The 25,587-nt window shown below is 42.1% G+C and overlaps 1 protein-coding gene across 1 annotated transcript in view; it reads left to right on the forward strand.

Moving 5' to 3' along the window:
* LTBP1 (latent transforming growth factor beta binding protein 1) overlaps positions 1-25,587 on the forward strand; it is a 366,037-nt gene that overhangs the window by 195,412 nt on the left and 145,038 nt on the right. The window contains exon 12 of the mRNA XM_061626114.1: positions 13,660-13,782. Coding sequence (XP_061482098.1) covers positions 13,660-13,782 — 123 coding nt within the window. The remainder of the gene's footprint in view (positions 1-13,659; positions 13,783-25,587) is intronic.

Consider the following 25,587-nt stretch of genomic DNA (forward strand, 5'->3'; position numbering starts at 1 on the left):
GGTCTTCTGTTAGTTGTAGGTGAGCTAAAGTGGTTTCTTTCAAATGACCGCACTGAATTTAGAGCCTTAATCCGAACACTGTAGTCTTGTATCATTTCTGACTGCAGCGTTAAGGTCCTAGAGAGAAGAGTAGTTTTGTTGAGCATAATTTGTGTCCCATTAAACATGGAACGCACAAACAGCAGTTTTATTTCACACTTCAAGATTTTAATTTTTGTTATGGCTTTGTGTCCTGATACAGTTATTAAGCAGCATTCCACATCAATAAAAAGTTAAAAACCTGAAATCAATGACTGTGGGAGCAAGTACAATCAAATGGGATAAAATTAGTTTTGTATCTCAGCATGTTGGCCAAATCCTCTGGCAAACAGCTGGCAAGTTATAATTGTAGGGATGAACATAGACTGAATCCTATCTGTGTTCCTTTTTCCTACTACTTCCCTGTGCTGAGACCAAAAATGAAACACCAAAAAATATGTCCCAACAAACTGAAATGTGAAAAAAGAGGGATTGGGAACCAAATAATCTGACTCAAAACTGCCTGTGATGTGAATGTGGATACTTTATAGAAATTAAAAACATGTGGATAACTTATACCAATCTATCATTGCTGAATGAGCAAAAATCAATGTAACCAGTATATACAAACATTTGTATGTATTAGTTTGTGTATACTTGGTTACATTGATTTTTGCTCATTCAGCTATGATAGATGGACATATGTTATCCACATGTTTTTAATTTTTTATAAAGTATCCACATTCACATTATAGGCAATTTTGAGTCAGATTAACTGAGACCAAAAATGAAACGCAGCATAAGAATTATTTCTTGCATCAGGGAAATGAATACTTATCTGGTAATGTAGGCCAGTGCAGAAAGAAAAAAATATCCTGTTAGATTTTGTATCTTCATAACTGACCTGCTGAGTTAACAATAGTAAGGACAGTTCATTTGTAAATGAATTTATTAATTCATTCATACATTAAAAATGCTATTCCATTTTCCTGCTGATCAAATTTCTCAAAGCTGCTTATAATCGTAATAACATCCAAAGTACCAGTCTATAATAAACAAAACAAAGCTGACAAGTTTGAAATCTGTAAGATAAATTATTATATATAAGAGTAGCTTACTTTGCTTAGTAGAAGTTGATTAATAAAGAGATGTCAAATACAGAACTCATTATAGTAGGCACTGTAATCAGTATCTGTTAGTGTGATTTTGTGGCTGGGTGTAGCCTACTATAATTTTAATTTTCTATAGTCACATGCACATAATTTATTTTCTGTATGTTGATTGAAACTATAGTTACAAGGGTGTGGTAGCCTCTTGTCTGACTTTTTAAATGTGCCCAAGTTCTACAAAAGGGATTTGGAATATGGTTCTTGTGTTGTGCCATTAGAATCTCATTCTAAATAGAAAAAGGCTAATCCAGTTCCATTGCATATAATTGACTACGTTTAAATTGTATTTCCCGGGAAGTTAATTTGAACATAACTTCAAGTTCACAAAAAGTAGTTCAGATAAGTGCACAAATGGAGCACAAGTTTTGCTCAGGGTCTACATTCAAACAAGACAATGAAAACATTTCCTGTGGATTTGTGTAAATGTAATGGTAAAGCAATTACTGCATGAAAAAGTACTGTGAATTGGTCCGCATTTTACTGTAATACTATTTTCTGTAGCATTGCAAATAAGAATTGTTTGTAGAATAACAGGATGTAAAAACTAGTTCACTTACCTTCATATTGACTGTTACAGTGTCTGGAATTTAATGTGTTTTTCCATAGGGATGACTGTGTTAGGGTATTGCAGCAAAAACAAAAGAGAAAAGATTAAAAGACTAACAAAATGTGTTTGTTAGTCTTTAAGGTGCCATAAGACTTTTTGTTGTTTTTTTGTGGAGGTTTCACTTCCCCAAGGCCACCCAAGCATAGCTTAGATGGGAATTAATCTGAGTCTTTGTTTTTAAAACCCAAAAGGTCTGATTGCCTGACCAATTGATATGGTAGCAGTATAGGTTATTAGGACTGCGATGTAAATAACTGTCAACCAGTTTTTGCAATTGGTCATTCAACAATTCCAAATATTTCCTTATTGTACATTTTAGTCTCCATTTTTCTTCCTCAGATTTTTTTTAAACTGCCCACTGACAAGAGCAAATGTTATTCAAATACATATAAGATCTGAGTTCAAACACACTTGAAGTATAAACCTAAGTGCATCAGTTCTCTCTATATCAGTTTACCATCTGTAGAAGGAACTATCACAAAACTGTTGTGAGGAAAAGTAAGGCATCAGTGGTAATGTCATACTAATAGTATGTTCTGCTTAAGACCACATAACTGATATTTTATTTGCCGCACAGATTGTGTTGACCCTGTAACTCAGCAATTGGTCTAAACTGAAATACTTATCATCCGAGGAAATCAGGGACAGCATACATAATTCCCCCTTATTTTATCCACATGATAACCCTGTAAGGTAAGTTAGGCTTAGAGATAGTGACTGGCCCAAGTTCACCAAATGAGCATCAGAGCTGATTGGCAATGTGAACCTGGGTGTCCCTGGTATAAGTCCAGCTTTGTAGCCACTACAACACACCTGCTCCCAGTACAGAGACAGAAAAGTTCAGGTTGAATTTGAATTATAAGTGCTTATCTTATAAGACTTATAATTTGAATTATAAGTGCCTTATCTTATAATTGGTGTCCTTTTTATGTAAAAGAAAGCATTTAAAAAATTTTCTGATATGCCATACTGCCCTGATATTGACCACTGTAGTGACACCAAAAACTGCAGATTACGCCTAGATTCATTTTAATTGTATATCAAAATTGTACTCAGAGTCCCATATCTTCAAAACTGCTCTTTAAATAGTGAATTTATTTTGAGGCATTTGATAAAGATGGACAGATGAAAAAGGTTAAAAAGCTGTTAAGCTATTTTAACACAGCCTTCATCTCAATCCAGATTCTGTTTCCAGCTGCCTTGACAGGTTGATTTCAGTATAATTTACACAGCTGGGCAGGACTGTGGGTGGCCGGACATGTGTTAAGTAGGTGGCTGCCTAACCACAGACAGGGTAAATTAATGTGCATTGGATAGGATACTTACTGGGCTTTTTGCCTAAAGTACCGAAGCAACGATCATTCTAAAATGTTCATCTGCCACACTACACCCCCAAGAAGGCATTTAAGGATTGTTATTAATTTCTGGATGGTTCCTTTTGGGTCCCTAGATAGAATTGCATAATACAGGACTCAATATTGCTACAGTGGCTTCCTGATTAACTCACCAAGAAACCACATTTGATACACACTTGCTAAAAACTTATTAAATTATACTTTAGTCAGTGAAATTATCCATGAGCAGCAGATAGCATCAACACTTTAGTGTTTGCTATCCAATATTGAATTTTGTAGTGATATGACAACCAGGTGGAAATTTCTGTTCTTAGTTGCTCCTGAGAAAGTTATTGTCAGAGGCTGAGACTTCCTAGAAGGTGGAAAGCCTCCAGATTCTTAGGGCTAATGAGAGCCATTATATCAAGCAGGTTGACTCTTTATAAATAAAGAGCATTCTCTAAACCAATATTTCTTAAACTGTGGGCTTTGGGCCACTTTCAGGTGGGCCTCAGTGCTACAGCCTGCCCAGTGCCTACTCATTTGCCTGCCCCGCCCCTAGCCATGCCATAGCCTTTTGATTGGACCAATGTCAGCACCAGCAACTACTTGCAAGCTGAATAAAGGTGTCCAGGAGAGAGAGATCTCAGCAGGAAGGGAAGGAACAAAAGTAGGTTTCCCTCCTCTGAGAAGAAAGAGCCAGAGGAGACATTAAAAGAAATTAGAAAGTGAGTTTAAAGGTTAATATTTTTATTTTATTATATAATAAACAGACAAACAGGGAATAGTACTGAAGGGGCTAAGAGAGGAAAGCTGTTATCAGAGGAAGAAATTAATGTTCATTGGTGATCACTCATGACCGAGTAAGATTGTCTTCCAAAACAAAGGCTTTAATAGTGGGTCCGTAAGTGACTGTGGAGGCCAATCCTAGATCCACACAGCCTCCCACAGTGAGGACATAGGTTTCCAGATAGAAGATGGTTGATGTGCCTTCCACTTGGCTCGTTTGTCCCTTTCGCTCTGTATTCGTGTTTCTTCAAAGACCATAGCACCTTTGATAATAGCTGACCTCCATTTGCGATGCTCACGGGCCAAGACTTCCCAGTTCTCAATGCTCATGTTACATTTTTTTAGATTATTTTAAAGAACATCTTTAAACCTCTTTTGCTGTCCACCGATACTCTGTTTTCCATCCTTAAGTTGGGAGCAGAGTAGCTGCTTTGGAAGATGGTGATCAGGCATTCGGACAACATGGCCGGTCCAGCGTAGCTGATGTTGAAGGAACATTGTTTCAACACTGGTGGTCTTTGCTTCTTCCAATATGCTAACATTAGTCCATCTATCTTCCCAAGTAATTTGCAGAATTTTCCAGAGGCAGCTTTGGTGGAATCTTTCAAGAAGTTGGGAATGGCATTTATAGATGATCCATGTTTCACAGGCATACAGTAAGGTCGGTAGTGCACTGGCTTTGTAAATAAGCATTTTCGTCTCCCTGCGAATATCCCGATCCTCGAACACTCTACACTTCATTCGGGAGAATGCGGCACCCGCAGAGTTCAGTTGATGTTGAATTTCAGTGTCAATATCAGCTTTTACAGAGAGATGGCTTGCAAGATTAGAAAAGTGATCGACATTCTCCAGCGTCACTCCATTAAGCTGGATTGATGGTGCTACAGAGGGACTAGTTCACACCTGCTGATGAAGCACTTTGGTTTTTTTGATATTAAGCTAGAGGCCAAACTTTCCATATGCTTCTGCAAAGACATTTAGGATAGTTTGAAGATCTTCCTCTGAATGTGCGGAGACTACATTATCATTGGCATACTGAAGTTCTATGACAGAGGTTTTAGTTACCTTACTTTTTGCTTTCAGCCTACTGAGATTAAAAAGCTTTCCATCTGTTCGATATGTGATTTCCACACCAGTAGGAAGTTTCCCCTCAACAAGGTGTAGAATCATGGCAATGAAAATGGCAAATAAGGTCGGAGCAATGATGCATCCCTGTTTTACTCCTGATCACTCTGAATGGATCACTCTGAGATCCATTGTTAATCCAAAATTGTCGCCGTCATGTTGTCATGGAGGAGTCACAAAATATTCACAAATTTATCAGGGCATCCATTTTTCAGAAGGATGGTCCAGAGAGCAGTTTGATTTACGGTGTCAAATGCCTCAATAAACACCATATATAGAGGTCAGTTTTGCTCCCTGCATTTTTCTTGAAGCTGTTGTGCAGTGAAGATCATGTCCACTGTCCCCCTGGAAGGGCGGAAACCATTTTGAAATTCAGGGAGGATGCCTTCTGCTATAGGTAAGAGGCGATTTGCGAGGATCCTTGCAAGGATTTTACCTGCAGTAGCAAGAAGAGAGATACCTTGGTAATCCCTGCAATCTGTTCTATCACCTTTCTTAAAAAGAGTGATAATTATGGCATCCCTAAGGTCTTCCGGGATCTCCTCCCTCATCCAGATCTTTTCAATGAGCTTATGAAGTTGTTGTGTAAGTTCAGGCCCACCTTCTTTAAAGACTTCAGCAGGAATCCCATCAGGTCCACTTACTTTGTTATTCTTCATTTGTTTGATGAATGTAAAAGTACTGAGGAGGAGGGCTGAAAGAAACTGGAAGTTGTGGGGTGGGTTTGTGAGAATAAGGTATAAGTGAGTGTGAAAGGAGAATGAAAGAGAAATGAAAAGATGGATAAAAAAATTTTTTGAGAGGCTTGCGGGGATGAGAAAGGAAAAATATGAAAGGAAAAGCTGTCTCCACTTAGAGCTTTTGGATCAGCAAATTCTGCCTAAAGTGGGGAGGCTGGATCACAATACTTCCATAGCAAATGTCTGTACCTAGCTTGAGGAAAGCTGAGTTATGGAACTCCTAGCCACAAGGAAAATGCTGTATTTAAGAATTTAGCAATGTAGAGATTATGTCGGAAATTGCTAGCTGATTATGTCAAGTCCTGCCTTCATCTGCTACCATTTTGTGACTAGTTCTGTCCCCACAACACCATTTTGTGACTGGTAGGCCTCAGTAATTTTCAGTCATCTCTACCCTGTGGGTAGAAAGCTTGAGAACCCCTGGCTTGGGCAATTAAAAATGGGGCATTCTCCTTATTTTAGTCTTTATTATAAAAACAGGTTTCTTGTTTATTACTAAAACAGGTTGGATCAAAAGGTCAAAAGTAAGGATGAATTAAAAGTCAGTAGTTTATACAAAATATTGTTGTTATTTTCATTTATGAATCACTTCCCATGAGCCATCTTGAAGTTATTTACAATATAGTAACTTATATAAAATGGTTATATAAAAAATTAAAACAATTGCATATATAAAAACAATTTAAAAAAATCAATATAGTTTAAAACAACAGCACATACATAAAATCAATTAAAATCCAAGAGAGATACCAACGAGGATAAAGGTTTCAGAAGGCTTATTGAAGGAGGAATGCCCTTAGCAGGCACAGAAAATCAATAAAGACACCTGTTTGATATGTAATGGGAGACAGTTCCAAAGGGTGGGTACCTCCACACTAAAGGCCCAATTTTGACATCATGCAGAATGGACCTCCTGATAGGATGGTATCTGCATGAAGACCTCTCCTGCAGGACACAGTTATCAGCTGGGTATTTAAGGGATGAGGCAATCTTTTTATATCCATTCTTTGGTAGAGTTCTAGCATCTTAATCATAAAGCAGGCAGGCAGCAGATAAGCAGAGCATTGACATACATGTGCCTGTTTCTTCCTCCAACCTAATATTTTAAATTATTCTCTCTCTTCCTCCCTATGCCTGGGTGAAGACCTTGAAGACCTTGCATACTTTCTGAGTCAGAAACTCAAGCATGCCAGCAAGGCCAAGCTGAGCCAGTGGTTTTCACATCAAGTGCCAAGATAACATTCAGACTTGGCAATCTGCAAACATTCTCATGAGATTCACACTGTTCAGTTGTTGACCACCAAAATGGCTTTCCTCTAGCATTCCCTGGAGACTTCAGTTCTCAGTTGAATAGCTAAATACAAGCTGGGCTATTGGGCCCTATCACATTATCATTAGATACTAAATGGCAGTGCTGTGCATTGGTTAGATCATTTTGAAAAGAACAATATCAGAGATATTCTGGGCCACATATCTCATGAGTGTTGGCATCAGGCACCTTAACCCCATGTGTGATGGCTCAATGGGGTAGCTAGACCCTGTTAAGTATATACACAGCCGTATAGTGTCTAATTCAGTCCCCTAGTGTTCCTTGCAGTGAACTGGTAGGCCTTATATTGCTGTGTAGCCTGCTCTGACAACCATGTATTGTCATTGTGTTTTCTTTTGGTCTGGGCTGACCGAAGGGTGAACTTTCATTTGGAGAAGGAGCTAGATTAAAAAAATGATTACACATTAAGATTTTGCATGCTCATGGAACATAACTCTACAAATAACAATTAGTCCATAATAACTAAAATAGAGCTTCCATGTTCTAAGGAAGCATTTCTTTGATTTGGAGATGCTTGAGATCACCATAAAATCCTGGTTGCACATTTTCACAGGGCATCTGGCTTGTTGAGGACAGAGTGCTGGATTGGGTGGATCTTTGGTCTGATCCAGTAGAGCTGTACTTATTGGCATGTTAGTAATGTTTGAGAATTCCCAAACACATCTGAATGAATCCTTCCTGTATTCTGGACAACAAGAATAGCTATTATATAAGAACTACTATAGCTGTGCTTGTGTGGCTCGACCCTCCAGTTTGAAGTGATGAACTTGCATACTTCTGTCCTTTCCAATGGTATTTGCACTCTGCCTTTTCCATTCTTTTGGAGTTACCATTCTTTTTGAAAATATGCTATGAGGTATATTGTTCTCATAATTCTACATATGCTACCTCAGCTGTTCTATGTGTTCTGGTGCTGTTTTTGTCAGGACACTTAATGCATTGGCCCAATTCTGACATTTAACTGCAAAAACAATACTGTTCCTGTGGTTGGCAAGTAGGTACTCCAAGTGGACAGCTGTACACGTGCTGGATGCATTGTAGATCTTTTTCTTTTTTTTAATAAATTGTTTATTGTAAAGGTTTTCATATACATGAAATAAGGGGACATGATGTTCAACATTCAAAAGAGACAATTTCAATATAATTAGAAAATAAATATTATGACAATAATAAAGGGAGTGGGTAGGTTGTAAGGAGGGAAGAAGAGAGAGAGGAGAGGGAGGAGGGAAAGAGCAGAGAGAAGAAAGGGAAGAAAGGAAAGAAAGATGAGTGGGAGGAATAGAAGCTGGAGAATGAAGAGAGAGATCAGAATATGGCATTGGTAAGGAGGAGGAGGGGTATATGAACAATATCTAATTATATCACTATTTAACTTTTAATATAAATATGTATGCACATATATATATACATTCATATACATACACACATGACATAAATGACAATAAGAAGAGGTATAAGGAATGTTAGGGTGAGATACAGAAGGGTGATGGTTGCTATGATTCTGGGATTTTTCAACCAATAACATCTCTTCATAGAGAGTCATGGGTGGAGGGGCGTCTCCAGTTGTGTTCCTTTGGTGCAATATGGTTAATAAACATGTACCATTTTGTGTGAAATGTATCTTCCTTTGATGGGTTAGGTCGTTTTCTTTGTTGTTGCATGAGTTTCTCCATTAGAGCTGTTGCCCAAATTTGTTGGTACCATTCTTTCATTAAGTCATGATTAACCTGTTTCCAACGGCATGCCACAACGATGCAAGCTGCTACAAAAAAGGAGACCAGTAACTCTCTGAAGTGCAAAGCCTCTCTGTCTCCCTGGGATGTTGAAAGGAGAGCTGCAAGTAGGTCAGGTGTTATTTGTTGTTTTGTGATGAGTCCAATTTCATTGAATACTTTGTTCCAAAAAGTCTAGAATACTGGACACATCCACCACATATGGAAGTAGGTACCTGTCTCCCTGCACCCCCTCCAAAATGACGATCTAGCATCCTTAGTGATTCTGCTGACGGTGTGGGGAGTCGGGTACCATCTGTGAATCAGTTTGAAAGAGTTCTCTCTCAGCCTGGCTGAAGCAGAGTGGAAGGGATTTTTCTCCCAGACAGAGTTCCATTTGGTGAGGTCAATCTCAGTGTTAATATCCTGTTCCCATATGTTGCGGAGACTGTCTAGGGTTCCAGTTGTTGCTTCTAATAATAGTTTTTGCATTGTTGATAGTAAGTCTTTATCTGTGATGTTGCTATTCAGCCTAGCTTTGTGAGTGGTAAGTTTTCCCAAATAAGGAGTGGTTGTTTAATGTGTTTAATTAGAGGTTTGTAATTAAGGGATCCTGTCCTATGTAAAATCTTAAGGATAATGACTCCTAAATATTTGATGGCCACAGGGCATATTTTTAAATGTGTCTGTTGTTGAATGAGTTGTTGGAGATTTGAGGCCATATTCAGGCACATAATTTCTGATTTGTCAAAGTTTATTTGTATACCAGCCAGATTTCCATATTATTTGATTATAGTAATCAGTTTGGCTGATCTGGGTTAGATACCATGATCCAGGTTAGATACCATGATAGCAATGTCATCTGCAAATAAATTTATTAGGTGAGTTTTGCCTCTAATTTTTAGTCCGTGCATGATATCATCTTCCCTTAGAGCCTGTGCTAGGGGTTCCATTGCCAGGGCAAAGAGCAGGGATGACAATGGGCATCCCTGCTTTGTGCCCCTGGCAATGCTGAACCATCCTGAGTCTCCTCTGTTTACTCTTACACAACCTATAGAGTATTTGGACAGTAGAAATGAATATGTTTCCCAGTTTAATTTTTTTTTCAATACAGTGAATAAGAATTTCCAGATGAGTTTATCAAATGCCCTGCTAGCATCCAGAGATAAGATAGTCAGTGGTTGTTTGGAGCATTTGCTGTGATGGATGGCATTGAAAAGTCTACAAATAATATCCATGGTGGTCCTATTCCTGATAAAGCCTATTTGATCTGGGTGGAGGTTGTAAGGTATGATACCAGCCAATCTCTTAGACAATATTGCAGTAAAGAGTTTTGCATGGATATTTATCAGAAAGATTGGCTAATATGACTCCACTCCTCCCCATTCTTATATCTCCCTCCCTTTCTGATGTGTGACATGGGCATGTTTGAGTTGCTGCTTCAAATAATAGTATCCAGTTATGTTCAGGATTTTTTCCCGTTGTGTGGGTGCATTTATTAGAGACCACCCACTGTTTAATGATCCTAACATAAGACTAGATATATATGTTGTATTTCTTCCTAGTTTGGGAAAATTGCTGTCTTTGAAAGCGCTTCTGAAACTCTTCCTTTCCAGACCATCAAAAAAAAAATTCATTGCCAAGTCTTTGATGTATCTCATTCTACCATCCCTCAAACTCATGCTTTGGAACTATCAGGCTTTTGAGTACATTTATCTTCATAAATGTAATGCAAACCAGAGGAAGAAAATGGATTAACCAGCTTTGAAAATTAGTCATTTAAGTACACTGTTAAAAGCATCTTCTTCTTTTTTGCGAAGTCTATTGTGAGTGGACTTATAAAGTATTAACAACAACAAAATAGAAGCTTTAGTATGGATTTTTTCAGGAACTAGTGAAACGATAAAGAGGCTGAGCTGTTAACTGCAAAATAACCAATTAAAATCTCACTCCAACCTGGTCTTAGGCAAGCCACTATTGTTTAGCTACATATCTGCAATATATGTATCAATAACCCTCCAAACTCTGATGCCCCTAAATCATCACCATCATAATGGTGCCATTAGTGCATGGCACTCTGCAAAATACAAGAGAACAGGCCACTTTACCAAGTACATTAAAATCTAGAAATCAGCACAAAGAAGAAAGGTTGGGGGAGATGGAGGTATGCATTTATTTCAGTTACATGTATTTGTGCTCAGTTTCAGCAGGTGAAGAGTACTAAGGGCTTGTGCCAAGGGTTTAAGAACTTAGGTTGCAGTCCTATACCCACTTACCTGGGACTAATCCCTATTAAAATCAATGAGACTTACTTCTGAATAGATATTTATAGTGTTGTGCTGTTAGAGAGAGGATATGAAGGAAGAGATGTGGTATCACAAAATATATTCAGAAAGGCAGTTCTAGGCATAAGGGGCAGTGAAGGGGAAAGGTCAGAACTGTTTGAGGTAGTAGTCTAGAATATAGTAGTCAGACAACACTTCCAATGGCCATTCCCCACTTTTTTAAATTCTTGGGCCCATTCTGTTGCGTGGGTCCCTGAGTAGAATTTCCATATCCTGAAGAGGTGATTGGTTGCTCAAGAGCTCCTGCACCTAGAAGAGACAAGATCATGTGATGATGATGATAATTTTTCTATCCTACCCTTCTACCCTAAAATAGGGCATTCGGGGCGGCTCACAATAAAATCTTACACACAAAAAACACAAAAAATTAAAATAGATAAAAATACATAAGTATCTCTAGAAAGTATAGAGAATACCTGATGTCTTCCTTTCTTTGTTTTTCCTAGTCCTTAATCAATTTAGGATACATTTAGCTCAGTCAGCATAATAGCTTAACAGCTATTATGAATCTCCAAGGACTGGATTATCTAAAGGAATACTACACATAGTGCAGTCCATGGCCACTGTACTTTTTGCCAGAGCTTGGAAAAGTTACTTTTTTTGAACTACAACTCCCATCAGCCCCAGCCAGCATGGCCACTGGATTGGTCTGATGGGGGTTGTAGTTAAAAAAAGTAACTTTTCCAAGATCTGCTTTTTGCACAGTAGGCTTTTGAGATTTGTTGAAAGCACAGTAGTAGCTTTGTAATCTGACTTCTTCAGAAAGCTCATTTCCAGAGGGGTCTCACTGGATAGCAACTGCACTGTACTGAAGAGCAAGCAAACCACTGGGAATGGAAAGACAGTCCTCCTCATGCATCACATTTTGGAGGAGTAGTGCAGGACAGTAAAATATCAATTATTTATGCTGTTATTATATGTTGACTAGCATGCTAGATAGTTTTTGGATTTCCTGCCTCAGGAACCAAAGTGTTTTGGTTTGTCTTTGCAAAAATGAAGAAAGCACATCTAAGAGCATTATTTTCTAATAATCTAATCCTATACTACACTTTATGCAGAAGTCCCATTGATTTTCAGTCCACAAGAGGTGTTATAGCTAAGGTTTAATTTTTACAAATTCTATTTTTTTTATCTACATGTTAAACAAACTACGTATTCCTATTTTTAGAAAGAGTGAATATTATGTGCTTCTGAAATTAGGTCAGGTGTGAAGAACCTTTGGCCCTCCGGATGTTGCTGAACTACAGCTCCTGTCAACCCCAGCAAGCATAGCGAATGGCCAGGAATGATGGGAGTTCAGTAACATCTGGAGGGCCAAAGGTTTCCTACACCTTCCTTAGGCAATTACTGAGGTCCTTTGTGTAGAACTGTTTGTGAAATGTACATAGGATGCTTACTTTAATTTATCATCATCATCATCATCAAATTATTTAATAACAATAACAAATAATAATAATTGGTTATTTAGTTTAATTTTTGTAAATTGTGTTGCTTTTATTGATGTATCTTTATATTTGTGTTTATTTTTCTTTGTAAGCTGCGTTGAGGGCCTTTGGCCAAAAGGGAGGTATAAATAAATTTAATAATAATAATAATATGTGAATTTTTTAAAAATGGGATTAAAATAAGACTTTGTTCCCCATCCCCCACCCACACCATATGTTTATCATTGGCTCTTTAAAAAATTAACACGTCAAGAGCTAGAATGATTTTCTCACAAGAATGAACTTCTGTGTTACCTTGCACCACCTCAATTTTAAAAAACTCATGTAAGGCAGTGGTCAGAAAATGACAGTAGATGCACATCTTCGTAATGTGTGAATGGATTTGCCAGTTTACATGTCAAATTCCCAGAGCTTGGAAAAGTTACTTTTTAAAACTACAACTCTCATCAGCCTAATCCAGTGGCCATGCTGGCTGGGGCTGATGGGAGTTGTAGTTCATAAAAGTAACTTTTCCAAGCTCTGAAAATTCCTATGTGAGTTATATTTTCAGGTAAGAATTAACATGCAAACGACACACACACCCTTTTTATTGTACGCATATGGGGGAAATGGTCAGTTATAGCTTGCCATCACATGAAACATATTTCAGTAGATACAGGAAATAATTTAATTAAACACAACACAGGTCTCACTGCATTTTGTCACAATTATTTCCTCCTGGGCAATATTTTATTTCTCTTACGCTTGCTTAAATGATTTACTAACACTTGCCTAGCATTTGTTATGTTGTATCTATACTTTTGTATTTATCTTTAAGCTGATTCTGAAACTTGTATCTGATTCATCTATACATTACCAAATGATGCATCTTTTCCTATTTTCTGGATGGTTTCCTACATGTGTTTTAAGAGCACAAAGGAAAAAAAGGAACCAGCTCTGAATATTCATGCATTCTAGGAGATAATATAGCCTAATCGCAGGTGCTTATGTGGAGCTGTTTTTGTGGATCCATTGTTTCACTGATGCTACTCATGTTCCTTTTCAGATATTAATGAATGCCAGCTACAAGGGGTATGCCCTAATGGTGAGTGTTTGAATACCATGGGCAGCTATAGGTGTACCTGCAAAATGGGATTTGTGCCAGACCCTACTTTTTCCAGATGCATCCGTAAGTAACAGAAACAATCCATAACTTGCTTTTAAAGATGTTTCAAAAGCTTTTTTAAAAAGATGTTTTTAAAGATGTTTTGTTTTGTCTTTATGATGTTTTAGAGTGTTTTTATCAAATAATCAATTTGCTGCCCAGCGGAACTCTTCAAAATTGTCTGGGGACTATTACACACTGGCCCCAAGGACATGGTAGAACCATCTGAGGCCCGCTGTAATGAATTTGCTAGGCACTTCCAGGAAAAAATCTTTAGCATCTGCCAGGACTTAGACTCCAGTGTTATAGCAGGTGAATCAAGCAGGGTATCCAGAGCACAGCCTTGTTCAGATTTCTTGGATGAGTTTCAGTTGGTGCAGCTTGAGGACGTTGACAAGGTGCTTAGACAGGTTCGTGCAACCACTTCTGTGCTGGATCCCTGCCCTTCTTGGCTAATAAAAGCTAGCAGGGATGGAACAGCCGTCGGGGCCAGGGTGATTAATGCCTCTCTGCGAGAGGGGGTGATCCCTGGCTGCCTGAAAGAGGCGGTAGTGAGACCACTCCTGAAGAGACCCTCCCTGGACCCAGAAAATCTTAATAACTATAGGCCGGTAGCAAATGTTCCATTCCTGGGCAAAGGCCTTGAACGAGTGGTTGTGGGCCAGCTCCAGACACTCTTGGATGAGACCAATTATGTGGATCCATGTCAGTCGGGTTTCAGGCCTGGTTTTGGCACAGAAACAGCCTTGGTCGCCCTGTATGATGACCTTTGTCGGGAGAGAGACAGGGGGAGTGTGACTCTGTTGATTCTCCTTGATCTCTCAGCAGCTTTCGATACCATTGACCATGGTATCCTTCTGGGAAGACTGGCTGAGTTGGGAGTGGGAGGGACTGCATGGTGGTGGTTCCGCTCCTACTTGGTGGGTCGGGTCCAGAAGATGGTGCTTGGGGAGCATTGCTCGGCACCCTGGACTCTCCAGTATGGGGTTCCGCAGTGGTGAGTTTTCCATATGAGGCCGGCCATCACTGCGGGTATTAGCTCCACCTATCGTGCGAAGGCAAGAATGTTTTTGAAGTCAAGACTAGGGGCGTCAGGCCCCTCCCACTCTCCAGTTCATCTTGCCTTCGTACGAACAAGATTGAGATTTCTATAGCGTAGCATTTAGCTAAGTCTTTTGTGTTTGTTTGTGTATTTGTCTGACAGGGTGTGAGGGTATTGTCGTTTGTGTGTATCCAAGTGCTTCCCTTCCCTCTGTCTTGTATTTAACACTGTTGGTCTGAAATTCGTGGGGAATTCCCTTGGGGGGGGTTCTTCCTTGCCCGGGCCGTTTCTTTCCCTGGCTTTTTAGCCTTAGATCTTAGAGAGACCGCGGCTGCGGTTCTCTCCATTTTTTAGCGGGAGCTTGCGGCTGCAGCTCCCTGCTTTACCCCTCGTTTGTTTCGTGCCTTCACGATTCACTCTTCCCCTAGGAGGTTGTTTGTTTTTGCTGCCTTCCCGAGCTCTGCCGCGGCATTTTGCCTCGCGGATGTACCGTTAAAATTCACTCCGGGAGCCTGCGGCTGCGGCTCTCACCTTGGAGATTTTTTTATCCGTTGAACTGCTTCTAAGTCCCGGCTGTCGCACCCAGACTTGTGGCTTTAAGTTCTCGCTGCGAAAGTCTCTGTAGTCGGCGGCGGCGGCTGCTTCCACTACCGCTCCCTTAGCTGCTACGGTGCTCGCTATTACGAGCCGCGATTGGGCCTCTCAGACACGGCCATCGCATGCTCTTGAGACTGTGCTAGGCAGTCTTTCGGTCAGTTCGCTGTCGCCTCAGCGTCCGCCATTACTCCTCTTCCTCCGCCATTTTCAGTGTTCTTTTTCCCGCTCCCTTTACAGGCGCCATTTTGTTTGTCCCATTTTTCCCGCCCTTTTTGTTTCGTCTTTCCTGAACTAAATAAAGGGGGCTTCTTACCTTGAGCAGGCTTTCTTGTATGTGAGTTTTCAGATAGGACTAGTTAGCTCTACAGAGTTCCTCTCTCACTGACTCATACTGCTGCCTATTGCAACATTGGCCCTCTGCAGCTACTGACCGTACCTCCGCTGCTCTTTGATCTGCACATTCTGCCCAACTCGTGACCGTCGCCCAGCCAGTTGCTTCTGTACAAAAAACAACTTATTTGAACTGTACATTCTGCCCCCTCCATGGCCGTGTACCAGGGCGGTCTATACTGTACATTCTGCCCCCTCTGTGGCTGTGTACTGCGCCTGTTCGGGTCTCTACATTCTGCCCCCGCTGTGGCCGTGTACTGCACCCATAGTGAATATAAGATGGCGGAACAGCCAGACATGTCTCAGACAGCCAAGCCACAACCATCTAAGGTGACTAAGACTAAGCATGCCAAAGCACTGGCTAAGACTAAACATCTTTCCAGCCACAGCAAACCCAAGCGTCCACGCTATGCTTCTGTTCCGACCCCCACCACAGCAGTCCAGGAACAGCTAACGGATATATTTCATTCCCCCGCTGCTTCTTCTGATGAGGAGGACTTTGCTGGCTTTCCTACTCAGCCAACACTTAGCCAGCCTCCTCCCGTGTTGCCGCCCAGGGCTTATCCTCCGGCTCAGCCCACTGAGCCACCTACTCAGGCACAACCATCTGCTTCAACGGGGCTGCAGCTCTCTCATGATTTTCTTTTGCAATTTCAGGGCATGCTGTCATTTTTCACTCAAATGCAGTCACCACCACAAGTTCCCACCATACCTCAACGCACTATGGACCAACGTGTATGTCATGAGGCAAATCCTTCCTGCTCCCCAAATCCTTTTGACGTAGCTAGAGGCAGATGTATTGATGACGCTTCGTATGGGGAGGAGTCAACCTTTGCTGATCATGCTGAAGGAGACGAATGGAGTGACTATTCGGAACATGAGGAGGATACATCGTATCGCTTGTTTAATGCCTCAGATTATCAGCCTCTAGCTCACAGAGTAGTTAACACCCTTGGTCTCCAAGCTGTGCCCCCAACAGCTACCGCTCCGGCTATTAAGGGGGCCAGGGTTCTCAAATCCCCTGCACCAACTGAGCATTACATCCCGGTGCCGGATCCCATCTCTAAACTGGCCACTGACGAATGGTCTCATCCATTCCAAACTCGCCTCTTCAAGAACCTGGCTGACAAACTTTACCCCCTAGCTCCTGACTTTGCCACCAAGCTGGCCGTCCCCGGCATAGACGAGCCGATCGCTAGCCTAGTTTCGTGATCTCTTTTGCCTAGGGAAGGAGAATCCCAACTAAAGGATGCTACTGAGTGAAGATTAGACTTCGCTCTCCACAAAAATCATGAGGCCACTGCTTTCTCCATGCGAGCCTCCGCATCAGCTTCCGTCTTCTCTAGGGCAGTAATGATGTGGCTGGATGATCTTCTAGAGGACCCTAACCCTGATCCTGTTTCTCTCAGAAGGTCACTGATAAAGTTGCGCAAGACAGCGGCGTTTGTAGCTGATGCCACTTTGGATGCCACTCAACTGGGGGCACGAGCCATGACGGCTCAGATAGTCGCACGACGGATCCTCTGGCTTCGCCACTGGCAAGCTGACTCTACGGCCAGAGTGAATCTTTCTAGGGCTCCTTACTCCGGCTCTTTGCTCTTCGGCGAGGAAGCTCTAAAGGCAGTGCTGGTTGATCCCAAAGACGCTCACAAACCGGTTTTAGCCACTGTCAAGAACATCGATCATAGGCCTTTCAGGCGATTTCCCCCCTTCCGCACTAACCAGCCCTTTCGAGGAACGCGGCCAGGAGGCCGAGGCTGCGACTTCTGATCCTATGACTCCAATTCCTTCAGGGGAACCTGGAACTGACGTTTCCAGGGGAGAGGTCAGTACCAAGGGTGCAGAGGTACCTCATCGTCCTCATATAGGGGAGGGTCTCGCCAGCGCAAACAGTACTAATGCACTTCCTGTTGGTGGCAGACTACTTATGTTTGGAGACCAGTGGCTGCGTTTGACTAAGGTCGCCTGGATCAGGGACCTCTTTTGTTCCGGCTATACAATAGAGTTTTGGGCGACTCCACCAGACAAATTCAATCTATCCCCTTGTCCCAGGGCGCCGGCCAGGCACAGCATCATGCACACAGCTATACATCACCTCTTGGACATAGCGGCGATAGACCCAGTCCCTACAACAGAGAGGTCGGAACGGGTGTACTCCCTCCTGTTTGCTGTGCCCAAACGAGATTTGTCATGGAGGGTGGTATTGGACCTCAAGTTTGTCAACCGTTTTGTAACATACCGCAGATTCAAAATGGAATCCCTCCACTCCATTACTGAAAGCCTGCAAGAAGGAGACTTCCTGGTTTCTATCGACCTAAAGGAAGCGTATCTCCATGTGCCCATTTGCATAGCCCACAGAAAGTTCCTTCGGTTTGCTTTTGGCCCCCAGCATTTTCAATATACAGCGATGCCGTTCGGCCTCTCCTCTGCTCCGAGAGTATTTACCAAAATGCTTCTCATCTTAGTGGCTTACCTCCGAATTCAAGGGGTCCATCTCTACCCATATCTGGACAATATTTTAATACGGGCAAGCTCTGAGGAGCTGGCTCATCGTCATTTAACGCTCACCCTCAGTGTTTTGCAGGCTTACGGCTGGCTTGTCAACTTCGACAAAAGCCATCTTCAACCGACCCAATGCCTACTACATCTAGGGGTGATGTTGGACACCCTGCAGGCGATGGTGTTTCTGTCTCCAGATCGCATAACTGCCATCACAAACATCGTGAGGGCCTTGATGCAACAAACAACCGCAGACTTCATGCTTCTAGCCAGGGCGCTCGGAATGTTCATCTCTACTATCCATATTGTGCCATGGGCTCAAGCCCACTCTCGCCACCTTCAGTGGGCTTTGTTGCCCTTTCAACAGGACATTGCCAACTCCAATCATCGCACAGTTCCTCTGAGCCCCGCACTGCGCCTTTCATTCCGCTGGTGGACGAGGGTCCAACATCTTTCCAGGGGCACTCCGTTCAGAGAACCTCGCAGGACTGTTGTCACCTCGGATGCCAGTCTCATCAGCTGGGGAGCACACTGCAACTCCCAGTACATTCAGGGGGTTTGGTCCACAGCAGAGCAGACTCAGAGCATCAATTGGCTGGAGCTAAAGGCGGTCCACTTAGCTCTACTTCATTTTCAGTCTCTGTTCCCTTTGGACCATGTCCTCATTCGAACGGACAACATGTGTGTAAAATCACCTTTGAACAGACAGGGGGGCACCAGGTCCAGTTCTCTGCAGGATCTAGCTTCCCTCATCTTCATCTGGGCAGAACAACATCTACAATCCCTGAAAGCAGAACATCTCAGAGGGATTTGGAATGTGACAGCAGATTGGCTCAGCAGACAACAGGTTTTTCCGGGAGAATGGAAACTTCATCCAACCATTTTCCAGCGTCTCCAGCGTCAGTTCGGCGTCTTCTCAATAGACCTGTTTGCTTCCAGTTGCAATTACCAGCTTCCCAGGTACTTTGCCCGATACCTGGACACAACAGCGGAAGCAGTGGATGCTCTGTCAATACCGTGGCCAGACGGTCTTTTATACGCCTTCCCTCCGATACCAATGTTAGCCAAAACCTTGCGGAAGGCGCGGAGCGAGAGGGCACATTTGGTTTTGATAGCACCATATTGGCCATGCCGACCGTGGTTCTCGGATCTTCTTGGAATGTCGGTGATGGATCCTTGGACACTTCCAGTCAGGCCAGATCTTCTATCCCAGGGTCCAGTATGGCATCAGGACCCCACTTGGCTCAATCTAACAGCGTGGCTTTTGAACGGGGACATTTGAGGTTGGCTGGCCTGTCTGACACTGTTATTGATATTATCTTAGCCTCGAGACGACCATCTACCACCCGTATTTATCAACATACTTGGGTGGCTTTCTCCAAGTGGTGCCACTCTCACCACTGTGATCCATCCCAGGCCACTATGCATCAGGTGCTGCAATATCTTCATAACGGCTTTATGATGGGACTCAGACCCAACACTCTACGTCGACATGCGTCTACTCTGTCGTCCATTCTTTCAGTGTCCTCCACTGGTGCCCCTATTTCCTCACATCCGTTTATTAAACGCTTCCTCAGAGGCACTGCTTTATGTTCACCGGCTGTAGTCCACCGTTTTCCCTCATGGAATCTGCCCAAGGTTCTACAAGCTTTACAACGCCCTCCGTTTGAACCCCTTAGGACGGTGCCCTTACATCTATTGTCCTTCAAGGTCTTGTTCCTGGTCGCCATCACTTCTGCCAGACGAGTTTCGGAACTGGGCGCATTGTCTTCTGCCCGCCATCTCTGTATCTTTCACAAGGACTCTGTTGTGCTGAAAACTGATCCTTCCTTCCGTCCCAAGGTCAATTCAGTTTTTCATTGCAATCAGGACATTGTACTCCCTTCATTTTGCCCGAACCCTACCCATCCTCTAGAGAAGGCTTGGCATTCGTTGGATGTTCGGAGAGCTCTCAAGACCTACCTGTCTAGGACCCAGGAGCTTCGACGAACGGAGTCTCTGTTTGTATCCTTTCATCCAAGGTCTATGGGGCATAAAGTAACTAATTCTACATTATCCCGCTGGTTGCGAGCCTGTATTGCTTTAGTTTATGAAGCTCTTCAGCTTCCAGTTCCTGATAGTATCACAGCTCTTTCCACCAGGTCAGCGGCTACTTCTGCTGCCTTTGCTACCAACGCTCCTGTTGCTGATATTTGCAGAGCAGCTGTTTGGTCTACTCCACACTCGTTTATAAGGCATTATAAAATAGATCGTTATGCCTCTGCCGATGCTTCTTTTGGCAGACAAGTGTTGCAACAGGTTCTTAATGACAATTAGCATGTGGGTGGTCCCTCCCTATTATGGGCTGCTTTGGTACATCCCGCAGTGATGGCCGGCCTCATATGGAAAATGGACCATTGGTCTCACCTGAAGGGTGATTTTCATATGAGGATGGCCATCACGACCCTCCCAGTTGGAGGATGTATAGATATTTTACTAAACCGTTATATATTACTGTTACGCTATTGCATTTAAAGTTACTAGTGAAGTCAAGACTGCTAGTTCTGTTATATCGCTATGTTAGAGTCATGTTATTATGCATGTTGTTTTCTTGCTGGCAGGCCTGTTGGCCCTGTTCTTGTATTTTTAGATATTTCTCTATAGACTCGCTGTGAATGAACTGGAGAGTGGGAGGGGCCTGACGCCCCTAGTCTTGACTTCAAAAACATTCTTGCCTTCGCACGATAGGTGGAGCTAATACCCGCAGTGATGGCCGTCCTCATATGAAAATCACCCTTCAGGTGAGACCAATGGTCCATTCTGTCCCCCATGCTGTTCAACATCGACATGAAACCTTTGGGTGCTGTCATCTGGAGCTTTGGAGTGCGTTGCCATCAGTATGCTGATGACACGCAGCTCTATTTGTCTTTTTCACCTTCTTCAGGTGAGGCTGTCAATGTGCTGAACCAGTGCCTGACTGTGACAATGGACTGGATGAGGGCTAATAAGCTGAGACTCAGTCCAGACAAGACTGAGATGCTGCTAGTGGGTGGTTCTTCTGACCGGATGGTGGATGTCCAACCTGTCCTGGATGGGGTTGCACTCTCCCTGAGTTCATAGCTTGGGGGTTCTCCTAGAACCATCTCTGTCACTTGAGGCTTAGGTAGCCTCAGTGGCACGGAGTGCCTTCTACCAGCTTGGATTGGTGGCCCAACTACATCTCTATCTGGATAGGGATAACCTAGCTTCAGTTGTCCATGCTCTGGTAACCTCCAAATTAGATTACTGCAATGCACTCTACGTGGGGCTGCCTTTGAAGATGGTTCAGAAGCTGCAGCTTGTGCAAAATGCAATGGCCAGATTGGTAACAGGGACCAGATGGTTCGAGCATATAAAACTGATTCTGGCCCGCTTGCGTTGGCTGCCTGAATGTTTCTGAGCTTGATTCAAGGTGCTGGTTTTAACCTATAAAGCCTAACATGGCTTAGGACCACAATATCTGATGGAACGCCTCTCCCGATACGAACCCACCCATACAGTATGCTCAACATCCAAGACCCTCCTCCAGGTGCCTACTCGGAGGGAAGCTGGGAGACTGGCAACAAGGGAGAGGGCCTTCTCAGTGGTGGCCCCAAATTATGGAATTATCTTCCTGATGAGGTGCGCCTGGCACCAACACTGTTATCTTTTCGGCACCAGGTCAAGGCTTTCCTCTTCTCCCAGGCATTTTAGTATGTGTTTTTAAGTTGCTTTTTAAAAAATACGTGTTTAAATTTGTATATTTGTTTTTAATGTTTTTAATTGTTGTAAACTGCCGAGAGAGCTTCAGCTATGGGGCGGTATACAAATGCAATAAATAAATAAATAAATTTTAGTGTTTTTGTTTGCCACGCTAGGCTCCTACTGGGAGGAAGGGTGGGGTATAAATTTAATAAATAAATAAATGTTGGTTGTTTATGTGGTTTTTGGCCCCCAAACCCTTGCAGTTTGTGATGGATGCAAGTTAATAACTATCGGTCAACGTTTCTTGTGTTCTGATTTTAAGAATTTTTAATTCACTGTTGAAGAATTGGCAAATATGCCGACATGCACTAAATATTTCACTTTGCAGTCATATAAGGCTGCTGTCATCTTACTTCCAACATCAATAGAATAATAATAAACTGCAACTTTACATCAGAGTTGTGTGGTGAATTATCCAGAAAACGTACCTCTCCCCAAAATGACAAAAATTAATGAATTTCAGTGTATACACTGACATAGCAGCTGCCGAAAAGCTATGCTGCTGCTTCAGTTTGTCAGTGATTGAGTGAAATAAATGTATTGAGTGAAATAAGTACCTGTTAGGTAGCCAAATTATTCCACGGGTTTTCAACACGGTCTGATTAATGGAAATAGGTTTTATCCCATTATGCATCTGTTGAACTGTGTTCTGATATCTCATGTATTTTTGACCCTTATATTCCTTATCCCTTTCATTCCCATGTTCTCACAACAAACTTTTTTGTAGGGCACACTAATTTTGGATGGGGAGCCCTCGTGGGCCATTCATGCTATTTTTTAAAGTTTCTGCACTGAACATGGCCAGTGCTGCTATTTATAGCACAATCAATCATGTTTACACATACACAGACCCTGCTGTGTTCAGTTCGTCTTCTGATAAGCATGCGCAGGATTGCAGAAATCTCTGGCAGAGCAATCCTACTTGGAAGAGCCTGGCATATGTGGAGCCAATGGAAAGGAAGGCAGTGTAAAGTTGCACCACATCCTTCCTCCAATCAGGAGTCCTTGGAAGGGGAGAACTCTGGCTGCACCAACAGAACTCATTGGAAGCAAACAAAATGTATGTTTCCTTTGGCCACCCCTTTTTCCTGGTGTAGTGTCTGCTGGGATTGGTGGCCGCAGGATTGAGTCAAATGTATTCAGGATGTGGTATAAGTTCCCCTCCCCTCAATTCTGCCCTCAACACACCCCTGGAACATTCCTTTTGCCAGCTTCTGCCAGCTTCGCTTGCACTGGTCTCAGCTGAGCCATCAGGGCCCCAGTATGTCCTTGTCATTTTGTTTGATTGGAGCCATTCAGAGTGAAAGGAGGTGAGTTGGCCACTGAGAAGACTTTTCTCAGTAGCTAACATATAGCCTTTCCTTTCATGCTGATTGGCTCCTAGGGATGTCTGTTGTAGTGGAGAATGGACTTGGAGACAACATGGAGAACAAGGGAGACAAGGGAAAGTGGAAAAGGGGACTTGGTTGTGAGAGGGTGTAATGAGACTATCATGAAGGGACCCTGCACATCTGAATTTGCCACTACACTACTGAGTGATATGCTAGTAACTGTAAAGACAATCAAATATGCTGAAATGCACTACATATTTCACTTTGCCGGTCATATAAGGCTGCAGCCATCTGACTTGCAGCATCAACAGAATAGAGCTTTTCAGTCTATAATATTGTACTAAAATTGGTGGACTTGTTGATGTAAGGGTTAACCTGCCTTCATATTTTCTTTCATATTATTTGCATGATTAAGAGTAAATATCATTTATTTTCTTTCTTTCTTTGAAACTGGTTAGAAGATTTACAGTCCAATCATATATAGTGTTCTGTTCCATTTTGAATGATTTTATGCATTTTATAATTGAGATTGTGTTATTTGTTTTTATAAATGCATAATATGTTGTTGTAACCCATCCTGGGATGTTATGCTGGGGGGGGGGGTAAGAAATGTTTATTTATTTATTTATTTATTTATTTACTTACTTACTTACTTACTTACTAATAGATAGATAGATTATGTTGAGTGCAATGTGGCTAATTCCCAGGTAAGTGAGTTAAGGACTGAGCCTTAGAACAATCAAGGGATGTATTAACTAATCTACTTTATTTATTTATTATTTATTTATTACATTTATACCCCACCTTTCTTTTCATGATAGAAACCCAAGGCGGCTTACATATGGTTCCCAGGCGGTCTCCTATCCAGGCACTGACCAGACCTGAACCTGCTTAGCTTCAGCAGCGTGCTGGCCTCACGTGCCTTCAGATCATAGCCTGGGACCATGATACTTGATTATGTAACTTTACTCCATTCTTTACGTTTCATACTCACCCAGTATTCTAATGTTTCCGCCTCAATTATAAACCAGAGATGACCAGAGTTTCATTTCCTAAGAACCCCATATTCCCAAATCCTCAAACTGCATGATATGGCATCGTATGGGCAGACCTTCCCTCTTTCACCCCAACTCAGAAAACAGTTTTAATACTTCTTAGAGCCCAGATGTTTGTGATGCTATCTCCTAGTTTTCCCAGATTCCCTTCTTTCCAGGGCAAAGAATGGGGAGACATGAATGATCAGATTGTTGTGTGCATGTCTTTCTCTTTCTCCCACATTTGTTAATTTTGTTCTTCTTCAATTCATTTTAAATTGTCCCAGCAGCTGCACCTAAACCATTTAAATGCCTCAAGTGATTCATAAGGCGTAGATGAGTTACTCCTGATATAAATTGTTCCAGGCTGAAATTGTGACTTCCTATATTTGTGCTTGTATGGCAGCTAGGTGGCATGGAGCTCATCCTGTTTCAAGCCTTTTGCTGCAGAATAATAATGATTAATTATAGTAATGACAATAATAATTCAATGTTATAATTGTTTTTATGTATGAGCAAAACTGGACTTCAAAAAAGCAAACCTGTATTGTTTCAGTTTGATCGTTATTTGCGAAATTTTTAAAGAATGATGAAGATCCTCTATTTGATGGAAGAAGAGAGTAATCAATTGTTTCTTTAGCATCCTGAATCACTACTACTCAACAGATAGTGTATGGATGAAGTGTAATGATGAAATCCACCAATCACTGCTCCTGTGCAACCTCCATTCATTTAAAGTGGGCATGTGCAAATTGATGCCTATAGCTCTCAGTAGCCTTTTGACTGATACTGAAATTTTGACTAGCTGTTTTGTAAGGTGTATATATATATATAATCCTTACAGTTAAAAATACTCTTTTGAGCTTTCCAGAGACTTGGAATCTGGCTTAAATAGCCTTATCTTTTTATAGTGAAATCATGATATGTCTGCACAGCTTGTGACCTATCAAGGTGAATGCAGACCATCACCTAGGTATTGTGTCTTGCCAGGCTCTTGGCAACTCTCTTGTTTTTGGAGTCCTAAAGAGAGGGGGGGAGAGACAGAATAGCTTTATCGAGCCCTTGCTGGGTCCCCATACATCCAGAGTGAAGTCCAGCTTGGGAGCTACAAGTTGTGCAGGTGTGCCATAAGCCATTATCACTTACAAGTTGGCTTTCCTTCCAGCAGCCACAT

The sequence above is a fragment of the Rhineura floridana genome, chromosome 4, assembly GCF_030035675.1.
Source record: "Rhineura floridana isolate rRhiFlo1 chromosome 4, rRhiFlo1.hap2, whole genome shotgun sequence".
NCBI classification, from domain to species: Eukaryota; Metazoa; Chordata; class Lepidosauria; order Squamata; family Rhineuridae; genus Rhineura; species Rhineura floridana.